At 45.4% G+C, this 17,606-nt stretch overlaps 1 protein-coding gene across 2 annotated transcripts in view; it reads right to left on the minus strand.

The window, feature by feature from the left end:
• The window catches only part of VOPP1 (VOPP1 WW domain binding protein), a 110,578-nt gene that overhangs the window by 45,804 nt on the left and 47,168 nt on the right, over window positions 1–17,606 (minus strand). For both annotated transcript variants that reach the window (XM_046021174.1, XM_046021176.1), the window contains exon 2: window positions 9,777–9,835. In XM_046021174.1, coding sequence (XP_045877130.1) covers window positions 9,777–9,835 — 59 coding nt within the window. The remainder of the gene's footprint in view (window positions 1–9,776; window positions 9,836–17,606) is intronic.

Genomic DNA, 17,606 nt, shown 5'->3' on the forward strand with positions numbered 1-17,606 from the left:
CAGATACGCTACAAAGCTATAATAATCAAAAGAGTATGGTATTGGCACAGAAACAAACTAGAGAGCACAGGAATAAACCCATGCTTATATGGTCAATTAATCTACAAGGAGGCAAGAATATACATGGGCGAAAAGACCACTCACTCTTCAGTGAGTGGTGCTGAGAAAACTGGACAGGAAAATGCAAAAGCAGAAAACTGGACCACTTTCTTACATCGTACTGATAAACTCAGAATGGATTGAAGACCTAAGTGTGAGATCTGAAACCACAAAACTCCCGTAAGAAAATATAATCTCTTTGATGTTGGCCTTAGCAACAGTTTTCCAGATATGTTTCTCCAGTCAAGGGAAAGAAAAGCAAAAGTAAACTATTGGTATTACACCAACATAAAAGCCTTTGTACAGCCAGGGAAACCATCAACAAAATGCAAAGACAACTTACTGAATGGAAAAAATGTGTAAATGATATATCCAATAAGGGGTTAAAATCCAAACTATATACAGAACTTCTATAGCACACCACCAAAAAAAAAAAAAAAAAAAAAAAAAAAAGACAAAAAGACAAAAAAACTGACTATAAAATGGACTGAGGACTTGAATAGACATTTTTACCAAGAAGACAAACAAATGGCTAACAGACACACAAAAAGATGCTCAACATCACTCATCGCCAGGGAAACGCAAATCAAAACCACAAGGAGATATCACCTTGCACCTGTTGGAATGGATAGAATCATAAACACAGGAAATAACAAGTGTTGACAAGGACAGGAGAAAAAAGATCCCTCATGCACTGCTGATGGAAATGTAAAGTGGTGCAGTCACTGTGGAAAACAGTATGGAAGTTCTGCAAAAAATTAAAACTGGAATTACCATATGCATATGATCCAGTAAAGCCACACGGGTTATTACCCAAAGAAAACAAAAACTAATTTGAAAAGATATGTGCACCTCTCTGTTTACTGCAGCATTATTTAGAACCATCAGCATGGACGGACCTAGAAGGTACGCTAAGTGAAATAAGTCAGAGAAAGACAGATACTATATATTTCACTGTATGCAGAATCTAAAAAACAAAACAAACAAACACAAAAACAAGAAGCAGAATCAGACCCATAAATACCGAGAACAAACTGATGGTTTCAAGAGGGGAGAGGGATTTGGGATGGAAAATTGGGTAGGGGAATGGGATTGCAGGTAAACAGTAAGTCACAGGGACGATAGGCACAGCATGGGGCTACAGTCAGTGGCCTGGAATGGCACTGTATGGTGACAGATGGGAGCCCCAGAATATCCCACATTACAATTGCGGTGAGCACAGCAGTTAACACAGAGTCGTCAAACCACTATTTTGTAGACATAAAACTAATCTAACAGTGTCATCTCTACTTCAATAAAGAACTTATTTATGAGTACTGCTTTAAATTTTAGAAAATTAGGAATGAAATTTGACTCTTAATGGTAAAAACAAAACAGAACCGACACTACCTGAAAGTACAATGATCACAGGGAAATGTGGGAATTATGGTACCTCCCCTGGGAATACTCTGTATTATGGAAAATACTGAGGTTGCTTTGTACACCGATTTAGAAGAGCAAGTACAATATGGACACTCAAAAATCAAGTTACACAATATATACAGAAACATGACGTTTTCGGGTTGTCTTCGTTCGTTTGGGTTGCTATAACAAAATACTACTACTGACCGGGTGGCTAATAAACAGCATAAATTTATTTCTCACAGTTTTGGAGGCTGGGAAGTCCAAGATCAATTATCATGACCAAGTTCTCTCATGGGGGGCCTCTTTCTGGTTCATAGCTGGTAACTTCTTGTCCTCCCTTACATGGCGGGAAGAACAAGGGATCTCTTTAGAGCCTCTTTTATAAAAACATTCACAAGGGCTTCTTGACCTAACCACTTCCCAAAGGCCAACACCTTTGGGGGTTAGGATTCAACATATGAACTTGGGGGGAAGGGGAGAGCACAAACATTAGGATCTTAAGGGTGGAAAACCAGGGAACTATTTCTCCCTGCTCTGAGGACAAGGAAATGCCTCTACCTTACACTAAGAATCTTCCTCGATAGGGCCAACAACAGGAAGAGAGAAAGAAGAAAAATTCTCCCTTAGCATATCTTTTCCTAGACTAGACCAGACACCTTCTCTCCCAAGCAGCTAAGCAAAAGCTATGCTCAGCTGCTCCGTCGTGGCAGAACAGCAAGGGTCTGGTAAGCGGGCGCACAGGGCAATGCACAGGGAGGGAAGAGCGCTGTTCCCTACCCTCACCACCCCTTCCCACTCTGCACATCCCTCAAGTCCCCAGTGCTGCTGGGGAGAGAGCGGGCACGTGGAGCCCAGCTGACCTGGCAGAGAGGGAGCTCTCCAAAACGCTTGGGGTCTGACAACAGAACAGGGAGGGGCGGTACACACCAGAGCCTCCTAATCGGCAGAGGTGGCCGTGTGTTTCAGAGCCGCTGGAACTGATCGTGGTGCCTCCAACTCTAGCAGGTGGGTAAGGTGGCCCAGCCTGGCCTGGCTCTCGTTCTACAAAGCCTATTTTCTGGGCTGTTGGTCTGACATCGGCAAGGAACACTCCATCCACTCACACCATTAATTATTCACAACAGAGAAATGCACCCAGAGAGACACAATAAACAAGGGTAATGTGAGTGCTTTAAAAAGAAGCTTCCGGGGCGCCTGGGTGGCTCAGTGGGTTAAAGCCTCTGCCTTCAGCTCAGGTCATGATCCCAGGGTCCTGGGATCAAGCCCCACATCAGGCTCTCTGCTCTGCAACGAGCCTGCTTCCTCCTCTCTTTCCTCCTGCCTCTCTGCCTACTAGTGGTCTCTGTCAAATAAATAAATAAATAATCTTTAAAAATAAAATAAAAGAAGCTTCCACACTCCAGTGGGAGACTTGGGAATAGGGCTGCAAATGGCCTGGCCAAAATCAAGAGCAAGGAAAGAGCAGTATTGGAAGGAACAGCTTCTTCCCGAGCTGAACGGAGCTGGGCACACGCCGCCACCCGGTAAGCCGTGGACCGTGAACTCCTGGATGGCAGGTCCTGGCTCCCTCATCTTCCTGTCCTACCGTCCTTCCCCTCACTCCCTCCTCCTTTAGTGGTGGTGTGGAAAAAGCAGGTACTCAACAGATGTTAGAAGATTTAGCGTATGACCCTGATGACGCACTCTCCCGTTATCGGTCACGTAGCCAGTCTTCCTTTTGTATTTGGTCAAAACGCTTTCCTCCGTATGCTCCCTTCCTTTCTCTTCTTCGAGCTAGGCATGGTGCGGACTCCCTCGAGTCACAGTGGGGCTGACTTGCGAGGCTCTTCCCCACATTCTCCCTTCAGTAGTACTTAGATCTGAACCCAAAGCCAAAATAAGTAATCAATGGAACATCTAGAATTCAAATGCTCCGCATCTCTGTTCTAGCCATTTGGCAGTCACAGATGCGACCAGATGCAAAAGGCCCTCGAGAAAGCTACAGGCCCAGGTGAATGGCCTAACCTCTCCTCATGCCAGTTATTTCATTTGTAAAACTATGTAGGAATGGTTTTAAGGTTTCCTTAGTAGTCTAAGAAAATTAGATAAATCAAGGACCACCTTTGGGGTCAAACCTTTCCCACCTGCCGGCTCTCCAGAGGGCCACTAGGCTATCTCACTTCAAAACCACATGTCTAGTTAAGAAGACACAACCCACTTCTAACCTAACCTCGATTCTCTGGAAAGAATAACTAGATTCATTTCTATTCAAATAGAACAGGAAATGTGCACATCTAAATCACAAGTTTTCTCTGGCTTGTTTAAAATCCTGTGAAAAAAAAGTCATTGTCCGAATTAACACCCATGTACCTGACTGTCAAAAAGCTTCAGCTCAGCACCAAGGAAGATGCCTTAAGAACCTCAAAATCTGAAACAGTGAGCAGCCACGGCTCCTAGATCCATCCCACTGGCTGCCTGCGTGATTAACATCTTCTTCCTACTGCCGTGTCAATACTGAGACCCGAGGAAGAAAGATGACTCATTCCTTTGAAAGAAAATATTAGGTGGTTGTTTTGTATTTGGCAAGAAGGGCGGACCCTTAATGAGCTGAAATCCAGCCCACGTCTGCAGGCTTGCTTCTGCCGCAATTCATAAGTGCACTTGGTCATTCATCTTTTATTCCCCATGCTCGACATTATCGTGCACAGACAGCGGGAGGGTGTCCCAGAATGAGCAGGATGAGACCTTGCAGCCTATCTAGCGTAGGAAACTGGGACCCAGAAAGGTTAGCAGATTTGCCCCTGATCACACAGCAACCTAATGGCGGAGCAGGACTAGAGAAAGTCTTACTTCCGGTCCCTAAAACGTCTTCCATCACTGAAGAGTGGCGGTGACTCACTCCTGCCTTCTCCGAGAGTGAGGCCACCGTTCATTGTGGTAACTAAAAGCACGGAATGCCTTCTGTGTCAGGCCCTGTGTCAGCACAGAGACATGAAAGTCAGCTAGACAGACCTCTGTCCTCAACAGACTCCTGGTCTCAGGAGGAGACGACAGATGGTTTACTCTGGCAACAGTAAGTCTGATGATGGCACGTGGTACCAAAGGACCAGAGAGGGACACACGCCCCTCTGCTGAAACAGAGATAAAGGAAGAGAGGCCACTATCAGAAGCTTTCTGGAGGCGATCACACATATAAGGAGCTTAGAAAGGGCACCGCACAGGGTAAGCACTCATGTCAGCCGTTGTCCTTTTTAGTCTTTGAATTATCAGTAATTCCCTCACAGTTCCCCTGACGTCGTGGAGGGCCCTGTGTCGGCTGCGTCTGGAAAAACTCAGGGACACACTCTGCTCTGTCTTGGTCTGAAGGAGACATGGAAATGGGTGCATCCTGGTGACCCCTGAAGGGCGAGCCAGGGCTAGCAGGTCCTGCCAACCCTCCATGTGAGGCTGTCCCACTGCTGTCAACTTGGGAGAAGGCCTCGAAGTCCCCGGCCCCACCCTTGGAAACCTACCCATCTGTGTCCCCACCACAGACTCGGCACCAGAACATGTCCCACTTGCTTCTGCCTCCCAAGCTGTCTCCCACCTCCGCCCTCGAAGATACACGTCCATTCACGGATGGCGGCCGCCGGCGGGAGAGCCTGTGGAACAAGCCTCAGACTGCAAATCTTAGCAGAAAGGACGTCATTTCTCGTAGAGAGGGGAGACGCTGCTCCTTGTCTGCAGCAGCCCCCCACCATCCCCTGCCCAGGAAGGGGTCAGGTACGGCCCTGGCACTACCCACTCACAAGGGCCCCCTGTGCCAACCTCTGGGTACTGGAGCCAGGTGGGGAAGGTCACCAAAAGCATGCCCCACAGTGAGCCAAACTCACGCAGTCCCCCTGTCCCTCTGGGGGTGGCAATCCTGGGATATGAAGTTAGGGGTCCCACTTGGTCATGTATGGACACAGACCCCGAGCCCCTCTGAGCCATAATGCAACCACGCGTTAGTGACACGTTAGGGACACGCACAGCAGTGTCTACCCTGACCACAGCTGAGTGCAGCAGTCACCATCCGCAAGCCACTTTCTAGCGGGACTGATTGGCGGAGCTGCTGCATGGATGAGGGCCAGCGAGCCCAGCCCACCTCCCCTGCGCTGCCTGGCTGCCCCCCCCCCCCCCGCCCCCACTCAGGAGCACTGGGCGCACTACCTGAGCCGGGACAGCAGCCCCCTGTCAAGGCACAAGGAGCTCAGCACTTTCTGCAGCCAACAGGCCGGACGCAGTGAGCCGGCTTTGCCTGCAGTGCTTTGTGGCCTCCACGGGAACAGGGAGGTGAGAGAGCTCCTTCAGATCCCCGTGGCCCTGTGTCTGCCGTGGCCCCAGGACATGCTCCTTGGCAGGGCCCTTCTCTTATCTTCTCCTCTCGGGCCTCCCGCAGCTCACATGCTGTTCTAGGCTCTGCGGACAAAGGGGGCTGTTGAATGAGCAAGTCCTCGGTAGAAGGATTCAAGGGGAGAATGAAAGTGAAGGAACTGGATTTGGTGAGGCCATGTGACCACCAGCTATTTTTAAATCCTACTGTTGCTAGGAGGAGATACTAGGAAGCTCCGAACCAAAGTCAAAAAAGCACGTTTTAATGAAAGGCTTTTGAAAGGGCAGCCTTTAGATAAGAAAGAAAGGTAGCAGAGTAAAGGGTAGGGGAAAAGGAAAAAAATTTGAAATGTGTTTTTCCTCTGTTTGGATTTCAAAGGGACGGTTTCTTCAAAAACAAGGAGAATGTTTTGTTTGTACACATATGTATGCAGGCTTCCAGCTCAACAGAGGTTAAAAAAAAAAAAAGAAAAGAAACCAATGAAAGAAATAAAAAAATTGACTGAAGGGCAAGGGCAGTGAGAGAAAGATAATTTAGCATAAAATCCAAACAGGTGATGGAAATTTTGTACATCTAGGTAGCTATAGAGGAAGCCTAATTATCTTAAAAAATTAGCCTCTATTAGTTTGGTAACTTTAATGCTGGAATAAAATTCAGGAACGTGCAGAGAAGCAGAAAAAGTAGGAGTACCATATGGGATTTCTGGTGAGAGACATGAAATCAGATTTCAAATGTAAGAGAAAATCTCTAAAACAAGTTTGCAAACTAGATGTTCTCTCCCTAATGCATTCCACAAAAAATTATAGGCACAAAACAGAGGAATCATTTGGAATATATTTTCTGCAGGGGAAAAAAATCCTGTCACAGAATAAGAAGACGTCATCTGGAGTCAACACCTCTTTAAGAAATTCCCTATTTTGAGGGCTCATATGCAGCAATGAAAGGCAGAATACACCAGAAGTGTATTTTGAAGGTGAGATCTGTTAACTCCTGGGATTTAAATTTAATGTTAAAGGTGCTTCGAAAACAACTGCTCAGTCGCACATAATAACGTGCTCCCGGGAGCACAGGCACCTTCCCCGACCCACGCCACCGTCTCCAGGCAACAGCAGTGTCGGCAGACACTCCCGGAGCTTCTAGGGACAGAAGGAACGAAGCGCGACCGTCTCAGCTCCTCTAGCTTCCACACGCTTAACCTGTGTCATGAGGCAGGCCTGGTTCTCCAGCATGGTTCTCCAGCCTGGTCTCCACGGCACTGGCCTGGATGCTGGATCTCGACATCCAGGCTCTCAGTGAGCGTGGGCTCAAGCCAGATATGAGTCACCTTGACCTGCACCACCATCTCCCTGGAGACCCCGACAGAGCTGGCTCTGGGGAGCAACAGCGCTGCTGCCGGGGTCCTCTGCAGTCCCAAATGCTTCTGGTTGGGCTGTGATCTTCCTGGGCCTGTCATCTGGCCCTCAGCATACCGGTCCTTGAGAAGCAGAAGCTTGGACGGAGGAGAACACGTCTATGCCACTTCCCCTCACTCCTCTCGTGCTTCAGCAGCCCCACTGGATGGAAAGCAGCGGGGAGAGCCTCCGTGGGGAAACACGTCGCAGGCGCAGGAAAGTGACGAGCTCAGCTTGTGGAGGAACCAACCCCGTGTGCACACCGAGGAGAGGCACGCGGCCGTGGGGGTGTGTGTGTTTACACACGATTTCAGTGCTGAGCACGCACAGGCCCCATGCCACATGCCCAGGTTAACACTCACGCTCACATTTCATGGGGAGCTAACCGGGAATCAGGTCCAAAGGCCGGTGAAGAGTGGAGTGGCCTGGCTGTAGCATGTGGAACTAGACAGAGGCAGTGATTCACCATGTGTGGATGTACAATATGCAGCTGAACTGTTCCCTTCAAAACAGGGACTTCTGTTATGTGGGTTTCCCCGCAATTAAAAAGAAAGTCATAGTGTGTGTGAGTGGGGCTTCCAAATGGCCATGGGTTAAATGACATTAACTCATGTCAGGGGCTATAGTAAATTCTCAATGTTACTATTATTACTTTTTATATGAGCTTCAGGACTCGAGTAATAGAGTGACTTTCCTTTCTTATTTTTAGAACCCCCTTCACCACTGGTAAAGAGAGGAGAGAGGAAACAAAATCAGAAGACAAACCACACTAACGACAAGAACAAGGTTTGTCTCTGTGCTCTCCGTTGATGCAAAAACCTTTTCCAAATATGGAGTAAGTAAATAAATAAAGGAACAAACAAGCAAGTAAACACAAGAACAGCAATGACCTCCACCTCCCAAACTCTAGAAGACCAGGAGATGGAAGCACCGGGTGGCTCGGTGGGTTCGTGACCACCTCTCGATGTCGGCTCACGTCATGATCTCAGGGTCCAGAGCCCGAGCCTGCCTCAGGCTTCACGCTCAGCAGGGAGTTGCTTGGGAGTCTCTCTCTCTCTCCCCCTCTGTTCTCCTGGTCCCCGCCCCCTGCTCACATGCTCACCAGAACACATTCTCTCTCTTTCTCCCAAATAAATATTTTAAAAAACCACCAGGAAATGATTCATCAGCTGATCTACAAGACAATTTGGAAAGGTCTGTTTTCAGGGGCACCTGGGTGGTCCGGCCCTTTAAGCGTCCAACTCTGGATTTGGGTTCAGGTCCTGCGATCGAGCCTCACGTTGGGCTCTATGCTACTTAGGGTTCTCCCTCTCCCTCTCTCCCCCTCTTCACTGCCTCCTGGTGGCACACACTCTCTCTAAAAAAAAGAACTGAAGTTTACCAAGGAATATCCATTATCCTAAGAACCAAAATATTTTATCTCCATGCTCTCTCATAGCCATGTTTACTCAAGCTGACAACTCCGTAGTTAAAGCCCCTATATGCTGCTGCTTTATTTTCCAAGTGGGTTAAGTCTTTTTGCCGCTGCAGAGGCCTTCTGCCAGGACTCCTGCAATGTGCGGCATTAAGGACCCCTGCTTGTTGGTATGTCCCATTCCCAGGCAGGCAACCTTTCTCCTCCTATGCTGGTCTCTTTCAGATCAGAAATTCCACAAGAATGGCAGGTAATAAAAATGTACATCTTGGCCAATTAAGAAATAACATTCTTTGCTACTATTATGTATTTCCTGTCCAAACTCCCTATATGCTAAAATATACAGTGTTTCTGTTCTAATACGATTATATACATTACTGAAAGATCTCATGTTTTACAAAATTAACTATCAAAACTAACAGTTTCAGAAAAATCTGGTTTCGGTCATTCCTCTGACCACCTAGGCACGTGGTGCAGCACAGCCAGTGGCTAACTCAGCCGACATTTTAAAAAAAAAACAAAAAAAACACATAAAACAACAGGGTTTTTAAAACACAATAATCCTTTAATTAGAGCAGCACTGGCAGAGGCCCAGGCACAGGAAGAATCATAAGCTGCTCTAGCCAAGAGCCACGAAAGGCTGACTGCCCCTGACTAGGGAGGGGCCCAGGGCCAGGTGGTCTTTCTGATCAGGGCCAACACACACACACACACACACACACACTCACAGCAACTGACCTAAGGACTTTGCCCTATGCAGCTCAAGTTCACAATTATACTCCCCCTATACTTGTTCCCTTTGCCTAGGAAAATTTGTATAAATCAGTGTAACTCTGGTCCTGCTCAGACATCTTGCCCTCTTTGACCAATTAATTATGTCTGAGTGGACCTGTCTCCCAGAACAAAGCACCTGGCGTTTCGTGCTATCCTCAGAGAAAGCGGTCTGAGCCAGCTGAGTGTCCTTATAAAGGTCGCCTGCACATTCGTGAGCGGAGGCAGGTGAAACCAAGGGCAGAGGCCTCCACAAACTAAGTTTTCCTCACCCTATAACCAGTCCTATGTCCTATGATAGAAATAATGCCCAGAGAAAGACGTGACCACAGAATCAAACCCACAGAGAAATGCAAATACTTACATATAATATGTTGGATAGAGTCCTTCAAAATACCAGCAATGTTTTTTGGCCTCTGTGCACTGAAAATAGAAGAAAAACTTTATCAGTGGAAAGTCGTCTGCATATTGTTAAGAAGATCTGACAAAAAGACAAAAGGATGGATGAACTAATATACCTTGAAGTGTGGAAAGCAGAGGGTTAGGGGAGACAAAGGATCAGAGGGAGATCCACCCCCATGATGACTTTCTTTTAAAAAAATATTTATTTATTTGAGAGAGAAAGAGAGCACAAGCAGTGGGAGGGGCAGAGGGAGAGGGAGAAGCAGGCTCCCCACTGAGTAGGGAGACTGATGCGGGGCTCCATCCCAGTACCCTGAGATCCAATGACCCGAGCCAAAGGCAGACGCTTAACCAACTAAGCCACCCAGGAGTCCTCACAATGACTTTTTAATTTCTCTAATTTTTTAAAAGGAAGGAAAACAGCTATTTCCCTATAATTTTTCTACCCTTTATACCCCTAAATATATGGGCATAATCAATTCATTAAAAAGGTAAACCAAAGACAATCCATTTTTTAAAATTCATATGGTACCATACTTCAAATATCTAAAATATGCTAAAAATAAAGTATTACAGATATCCCCATTTCCCTCCAACCGTCATTTTTGAAAGGTACTTCCCAGTTTTAACATTTCTGGATCTTCATATTCCAATGTATTCCAAAGGCCCCATTCGAATCATTGATCTCCCGGTGGGGCTCTACAGCTGCCAGACTTTGTAAATCAGGATTCACTTGCCAGCAATAGTGGCCGCCCCTGCTCTCGTCCCCGGGGAGGAGCAACCGAGGAGGAGGACACGGGAGGATAACAGGTAATAGGAGCCTCCCCAGTGCTTTCCAAGGAAGTCTGACACTTGACATGATGGAGGGCAGAGCAGGTGTAATGTGACCTTGCTGGACTGACTACCTTACACACCTCCAGCAACCGAGAGAACGTGGGCCAAGCGCTGAGTGAGAGCGCCAAGCAGAAACACTCTCACGGACCTGGACACAATTTGTCTACAATTCTTCAGCTTGTGCTATCATTTTTTCTTTAATTCATGATGTCCCACATTCATGATCCAGTTCACTGGACCCTAGGTATAAACAGTAGCTTCAAAATATTCATAGTGCAAAGCTTCCAGCATGAAAACAAGGAGAGGCATCATGAAAACACGCCTTCTTTGGGCAAGGCAGGGACTAACTGTCTCACCCTGCCCTCTCTCCCCCAGGGGTAGCCTTCCTCTGCCTTTCCTGGCCCTGGCAGATATACGGCAATGCCCTCCTGCAACGGTCTTCCCGACAGCTCTAAGGAAGTTTCAGAAGCAGATCCCAACTCTCGAGCAGAGTGCCAAGGGAAAGGTGAAAGCAAATACTATGTGTTACACTGGCTAAATCAGATGGGTTAGGCAAAGAGCAGGAAACACTGGGTTTGTTAAAATGTGCTTCAGGACCCTCAGAAGCACACTCGGGCAGCCTGAAGTGACCCAGTTTTATTAATGGAAAATGAGTTTAATTTAGACTACGTTAGTTCCTGCCCAGTTCAAGAAATGAAGTTCAGACAGCCGAAGCAATCAATTTATTTTGGCAAGGAAGAGCAATTTCAGGTCTCTGCCCTAAATTACAATCCATTCCACTAGAGTCCTCTATTATAAGCTGAGAAACCAGGTCATTCTTCCAGGTAGTATATAAAATGTTTCTTCTTCATTCTCCGTTACTACTGGAGACAGGCACACATTCTCAGCACTAGACACTCAGCTCTCCCCAAACTGTCCTATGACTACAGAAAAGAGAAGCCGACCAAGACACAGGGGTCTGCTCCCACATCTGCCATGAATAGGCTGACTGACTCTGGGAAAGGCAGCGCTCCCTGAGCACAGCACCCAGCTGCCTACATGGCGGTGGTCTGTGACATACACTGAGGCGTGTATGGGATCTGTGGGAATCCATGGGAGTAGGTATGAGCTTCAGAACTACAACAGGATCTACAAAAGCACTGAATTATTACAGACAGCATAACTCCCAGACACTCTCATGGGGAGCCTGCTTGTCTCTCTCCCTCTGCCGTGCCCCCATGCCTGCTTGTGCTCTCTCACACCCACTCTCTCTCTCAAATACATAAACAAAATCTTTTTTTAAAAAAAGGAATTTTATTGCCACACTTCCTGAACAGAAGAGAAAACACCTTTAGAATGGAGCTACCTACCATTAAAACATAGTTTTGTTTTTTCTTTTTTTTTCCCATTTTATTTATTTTTTCAGCGTAACAGTATTCATTCTTTTTGCACAACACCCAGTGCTTCATGCAAAACGTGCCCTCCCCATTACCCACCACCTGTTCCCCCAACCTCCCACCCCTGACCCTTCAAAACCCTCAGGTTGTTTTTCAGAGTCCATAGTCTCTTATGGTTCGCCTCCCCTTCCAAATTTTTTTTTTTAATAAACATATAATGTATTTTTATCCCCAGGGGTACAGGTCTGTGAATCGACAGGTTTACACACTTCACAGCACTCACGATAGCACTTACCCTCCCCAATGTCCATAGCCCCCTCCCCCTCTCCCAATCCCACCTCCCCCCAGCAACCCCCAGTTTGTTTTGTGAGATTAAGAGTCATTTATGGTTTGTCTCCCTCCCAATCCCATCTTGTTTCATTTATTCTTCTCCTATCCCCCTACCCCCCCATGTTGCTTCTCCATGTCCTCATATCAGGGAGATCATATGATAGTTGTCTTTCTCCGATTGACTTATTTCACTAAGCATGATACGCTCTAGTTCCATCCACGTCGTCGCAAATGGCATGATTTCATTTCTTTTGATGGCTGCATAGTATTCCATTGTGTATATATACCACATCTTCTTTATCCATTCAACTGTTGATGGACATCTAGGTTCTTTCCATAGTTTGGCTATTATAGACATTGCTGCTATAAACATTCGGGTACACGTGCCCCTTCGGATCACTATGTTTGTATCTTTAGGGTAAATACCCAGTAGTGCAATTGCTGGGTCATAGGGTAGTTCTATTTTCAACATTTTGAGGAACCTCCATGCTGTTTTCCAGAGTGGTTGTACCAGCTTGCATTCCCACCAACAGTGGAGGAGGGTTCCCTTTTCTCCACATCCTCGCCAGCATCTGTCAATGAGATATCACCTCACACCAGTCAGGATGGCTAAAACATAGTTTTGTTTTATCCTACTTGAAATTAGTTTGAATTTGCAAATGTCCAGGCAACCTCCCATTATTTTTGGTACCTGGACTTTTACAACATCTTCCTTGTAAGGAATGTTAACACTGTAATAACACACACATATACTTCACTAAAGGTATAATGGGGTATTATTCCATTTTATAGCTGAATAACAGGAAGAACACAGAGTCCCATATTTCATTAGTCAACTGAGAACACTGAACAAGAGCCATGAAGTCCTGGGAATTTTCACTATTAAGCCTTTCCTTCCCTAAATGCTTGTGAACTGAACCCCAGGTGTCAAAGTCAGTTTGCATGCCAACCAAGAGCGCGACGGTAAGACTGAGGATAGGTTCCCTAGGACAGGCGGTGGACAGGAAGATCCCTGCTACAAACCACCCAGGGCTGAGAGCCAGGTTCTGCCAAGTGGAAGTCTACCGCCAAGCCCTATTAATCCCAATCCCCAAATCTAGCAAAAGCATCAGGATTCAGGGCAGAGCCAAAGAGCTGGAGCTTTGGCCATGTGGTCAAAATGGGAGTTTGTGAGGGATGAGTAAGGCGGGTTTCCAGAGCATTCCCAAACTCTCAGAAGGGACCTCATGGGCAAGCAGAGGGGTAGTAGGGGGACAGGCAAAAGAAAGGCACTGTGCTAGGGTCCACTGGAAAAAAACACCCAAGTCAAGGGGAATGGACGGATCCGTCCCACAGAAGAGAGATGAACCAAAACCTAGAGAGCCGGGTTCTCATGCTGAGAACGTATCAGCCCTGGTGCCAGTCAGTCTGGACCTCAGACTTCTTATTTTGAAAATAGGACAGACTCCCTTCTGTGCTGAATTTGTAAGATGGCTTTATGAAGTAACTGTGACGATTGAATGCCTCGAGTGCCTGGCCAGACCAGGGTATAGTTCACCGAATCTCAGGCCCAGCCAACAATCCTCTCTCTAAATGTGTGTCCTGAATCAAGCTTTCTTAATTCCCTGCAACAGATGACTTCCAAGACTCGTTTTCCTGTGATCACCTACCATCGAAGAGAAGCAGTGCTTCCAGGCCTCTTGAGAGGCGACTTCTATGTATTTAGTACTTTACATTTGCATGGAAAGTTTTCTAAAATAAACAAGCCCTTCTCTTAAAAAAATTCTAAGTATATAAACTAAGAAAAAAAAATTTCAGTGTTATGTCCACCTTAAAAATAGGCCTACCCATTCTACCATAGTTACTGACACGATGCTATCATGGGTTTTTGAGGACTGACCATCTACTGAAACAGAAAATATATCTGTTAGGAAAGGCCAGGTCAGCTGCTCTGTTATAGACCGGGCAGCCCCACAGCCAGGGTGCTCTAGGAGTCTGGGCAAACAGTAGGCCCTCGATGCACTCACAGTGTAATATTCCTTCCACGGGGACAATGAAAGTAGTAATAAGCATAATCCTGTATTTCTCAAAGAGATCATAAAGAATAGCAACAATTTACAAACTATTAACAAAGCAGCAGAATATGCAGGATTGTGAGAAAACACATATTGTAAGGAGCAACTCAAACGAGGGTAATCTAAGATTTAGCCTGGAAAGGCTCGTGAGACATCTGTAGTCAGGGAAGAATCCCAGTGATCTATTATTCAAGGACTCGGATATTTATAAATGTAGCTGAGCTCTCCTAAATATAGTCATCCACACTCAGCCAGGATCTAAATAAGCCCAAGGAACAAATCCTTGCTAATCCCCAACAGTAATCCTCACACTGACATAAATTATCCTACATCCATCTGTGCTGAATACGGGAGGCCCCAGAAGCTACTGTTTAATAAAACAGCACATCCGTTCCTAACCAAGGTAAAAGACAGGTTCACCACAATAATGAGTGGGCGACTCTGAGAGAAATGAAGCTGCCTGTGACTTTGGGGCACACACGAGTGAAGAGTTAAGGGATCAAAGGATTCAAAACACTGGATTTTACCAAAATTCCACCCTTTCTCTTCCGTTCAAAGGGGGGTGGAGCAGGATCTCTACATGAATATCGAACTAGGGACCTGGTGCTTCACTAACAGAACGAATGCCACTGGCACCTAGAAAGCAAGGACTTTTTCTTTTCTTTTTCTTTTTTTTTTTTTAGCTTATTTCACTAAGTGTGTCCGGGGCAAATAAGTCCACGACTTGCTTCAAAATGGTAGGAAGGCCCTGGGAGGATCAACTTGATGACTCTCTTTGTCAAAGGGGAAGGATGTCCTGCCGCGCTTCGGTGCTGCCTTCCCATCCATCAAGGCTGAACTCGAGACACACACCCCAGGATCGCAGCCGCATTCAGCTCCAGCCCAATTAGAGCGGACACTGACACTCGGCACAGACTCGGAACAAAGCGAGGCTCCTGGGTGCTGGTGGGGTTGCTGCTCAGGACCAGGGACAGAGGCAGAGGGCAGGGAGAGTCCTGCAAGGACTTGTGGAGGCAGGAACAGGTAATTACAGCAAGGTCTCTACATTTCAAATAATAAACAGGAGTAAACATGCTGGAGGAAAACAGGAGTAAAAATTCCTCTACTGGAATTTTTCTCAACTTCCCAAGTGCTAATCACTGAATCCTCTGGCATACGGACATTCTCTTTTTCAGAACGTCTCATCTCCAAGGAACCTTGATTTTTTTTTTTTTTTTTATTTTTAGAAATAAGAGTATAATTTCTCATGGGCATAATTTATTAAAGGAAAGAAAGCTGAGAAACTTTTTAAACAACAGAAATGAAAGATCCTCTAGTGTCTTACAGAAGAAACCAAACAGACATTCCTATATTGCCAGCAAATAATCATTAGAGATGCAGCACTCTCTATTAATATCTTAAAGATTCTAAGGGCATGTAGACTACAAGACACAAATCAGGCCCAGCTGCATATCTCTGGGAAAATTTTGTGGACTCTCATAACTTATTCTGAATAAAGACTCCTTATTAGCTTTATCTGCTTAACAGAAGAATGGTAGGGGAGCTTAATTAAGCCTGTAACCTTAATGCAAGTAAGTAAAAATCCTCATCTCCAGGAAATGAAAATTAATCAATAACCAAAATTAAAAGGCAGACAATAGCAGAAAATATAAGAAGAAGAGCTTATATAATTCAATAAGAAAAAGATAAAAAATCCCAATAGCAAAAAAAATAAAAGTAACGGATACAATTCTTCAAAGAAGAAACCCAAACAGTCAATAAAGCTATTTTAAGAGATAAAATTCACTAGTAACAAACTAAATGTAATTTATAAATGTAAATTATAATGGTATGGTTTTAGCTTTTTTAAATTGTTTAAAAAAAACTGATATCAACTGTTTATGAGGGCATGAGGGAAAAAAACATACCACATAATAGCATTGGGAATATTATGTCACAGGAAGACAATTTTTCAATATATATCCAAAAACCTTGGAATGTTCTCCCCAGAGCAATCTACACATTCAAGGCAATCCCCATCAAAACACCATCGACATTTTTCACAGAGCTGGAACAAAAAATCCTAAAATATGTATGGAACCAGAAAAGGCCCTAAATCGCCAGGGGAATGTTGAGAAAGAAAACCAAAGTTGGCAGCATCACAATGCCTAACCTCAAGCTACATTAACAAGCTGTGATCACCACGACAGCATGGTACTGGCACAAAAACAGACACATAGATCAATGGAACAGATAGAGAGCCCAGAAATGGACCCTTAACTTTAGGTCAACTAATCTTTTTTTTTTTTTTTAAAGATTTTTTATTTATTTATTTGAGAGAGAGAGAGATCACAAGTAGGCAGAGAGGCAGGCAGAGAGAGAGAGAGGGAAGCAGGCTCCCTGCTGAGCAGAGAGCCCGATGTGGGACTCGATCCCAGGACCCTGAGATCATGACCTGAGCCGAAGGCAGCGGCTTAACCCACTGAGCCACCCAGGCGCCCAGGTCAACTAATCTTTTACAAAGGAAGAAAGAATATCCAGCAGAAAAAAAGACAGTCACTTCAATAAATGGTGCTGGGAAAATTGGACAGTCACATGCAGAAGAACAGAACTTGACCATTCTCTTATACCATACACAAAGATAAACTCAAAATGGATGAAAGACCTCAACGTGAGACAGGAATCCATCAAAATCCTAGAGAAGAACACAGGCAGTAGTAACCTCTTTGACCTCGGCCATAGCAATTTCTTGCAAGAAACATCCCTAAATGCAAGGGAAACAAAAGCAAAAATGAACTACTGGGACTTCGTCAAGATAAAAAGCTTCTGCACAGCAAAGGAAATAGTCCACAAAACTGAAAGGCAACCTATGGAATGGGAGAAGATATCTGCAAATGACATATCAGATAAAGGGCTGGTATCCAAGATCTATAAAGAACTTCTCAAACTCAACACCCAAAAAACAAAGAATCCGGTCAAGAAGTGGGCAGAAGACATGCACAGACCTATCTCCAAAGAAGACTTACAGATGGTGAACAGACACATGAAAAAATGCTCCACATCACTTGTCATCAGGAAAATACAAATCGAAACCAAAATGTGATACCACCTTATAGCAGTTAGAATAGTTAAAACTAACAAGACAGGAAACAACAGATGTTGGTGAGGATGTGGAGAACGGGGAACCCTCTTACACTGTTGGTGGGAATGGAAGCTGGT

This window comes from Meles meles, chromosome 10, assembly GCF_922984935.1.
Source record: "Meles meles chromosome 10, mMelMel3.1 paternal haplotype, whole genome shotgun sequence".
Classification (NCBI taxonomy): domain Eukaryota; kingdom Metazoa; phylum Chordata; class Mammalia; order Carnivora; family Mustelidae; genus Meles; species Meles meles.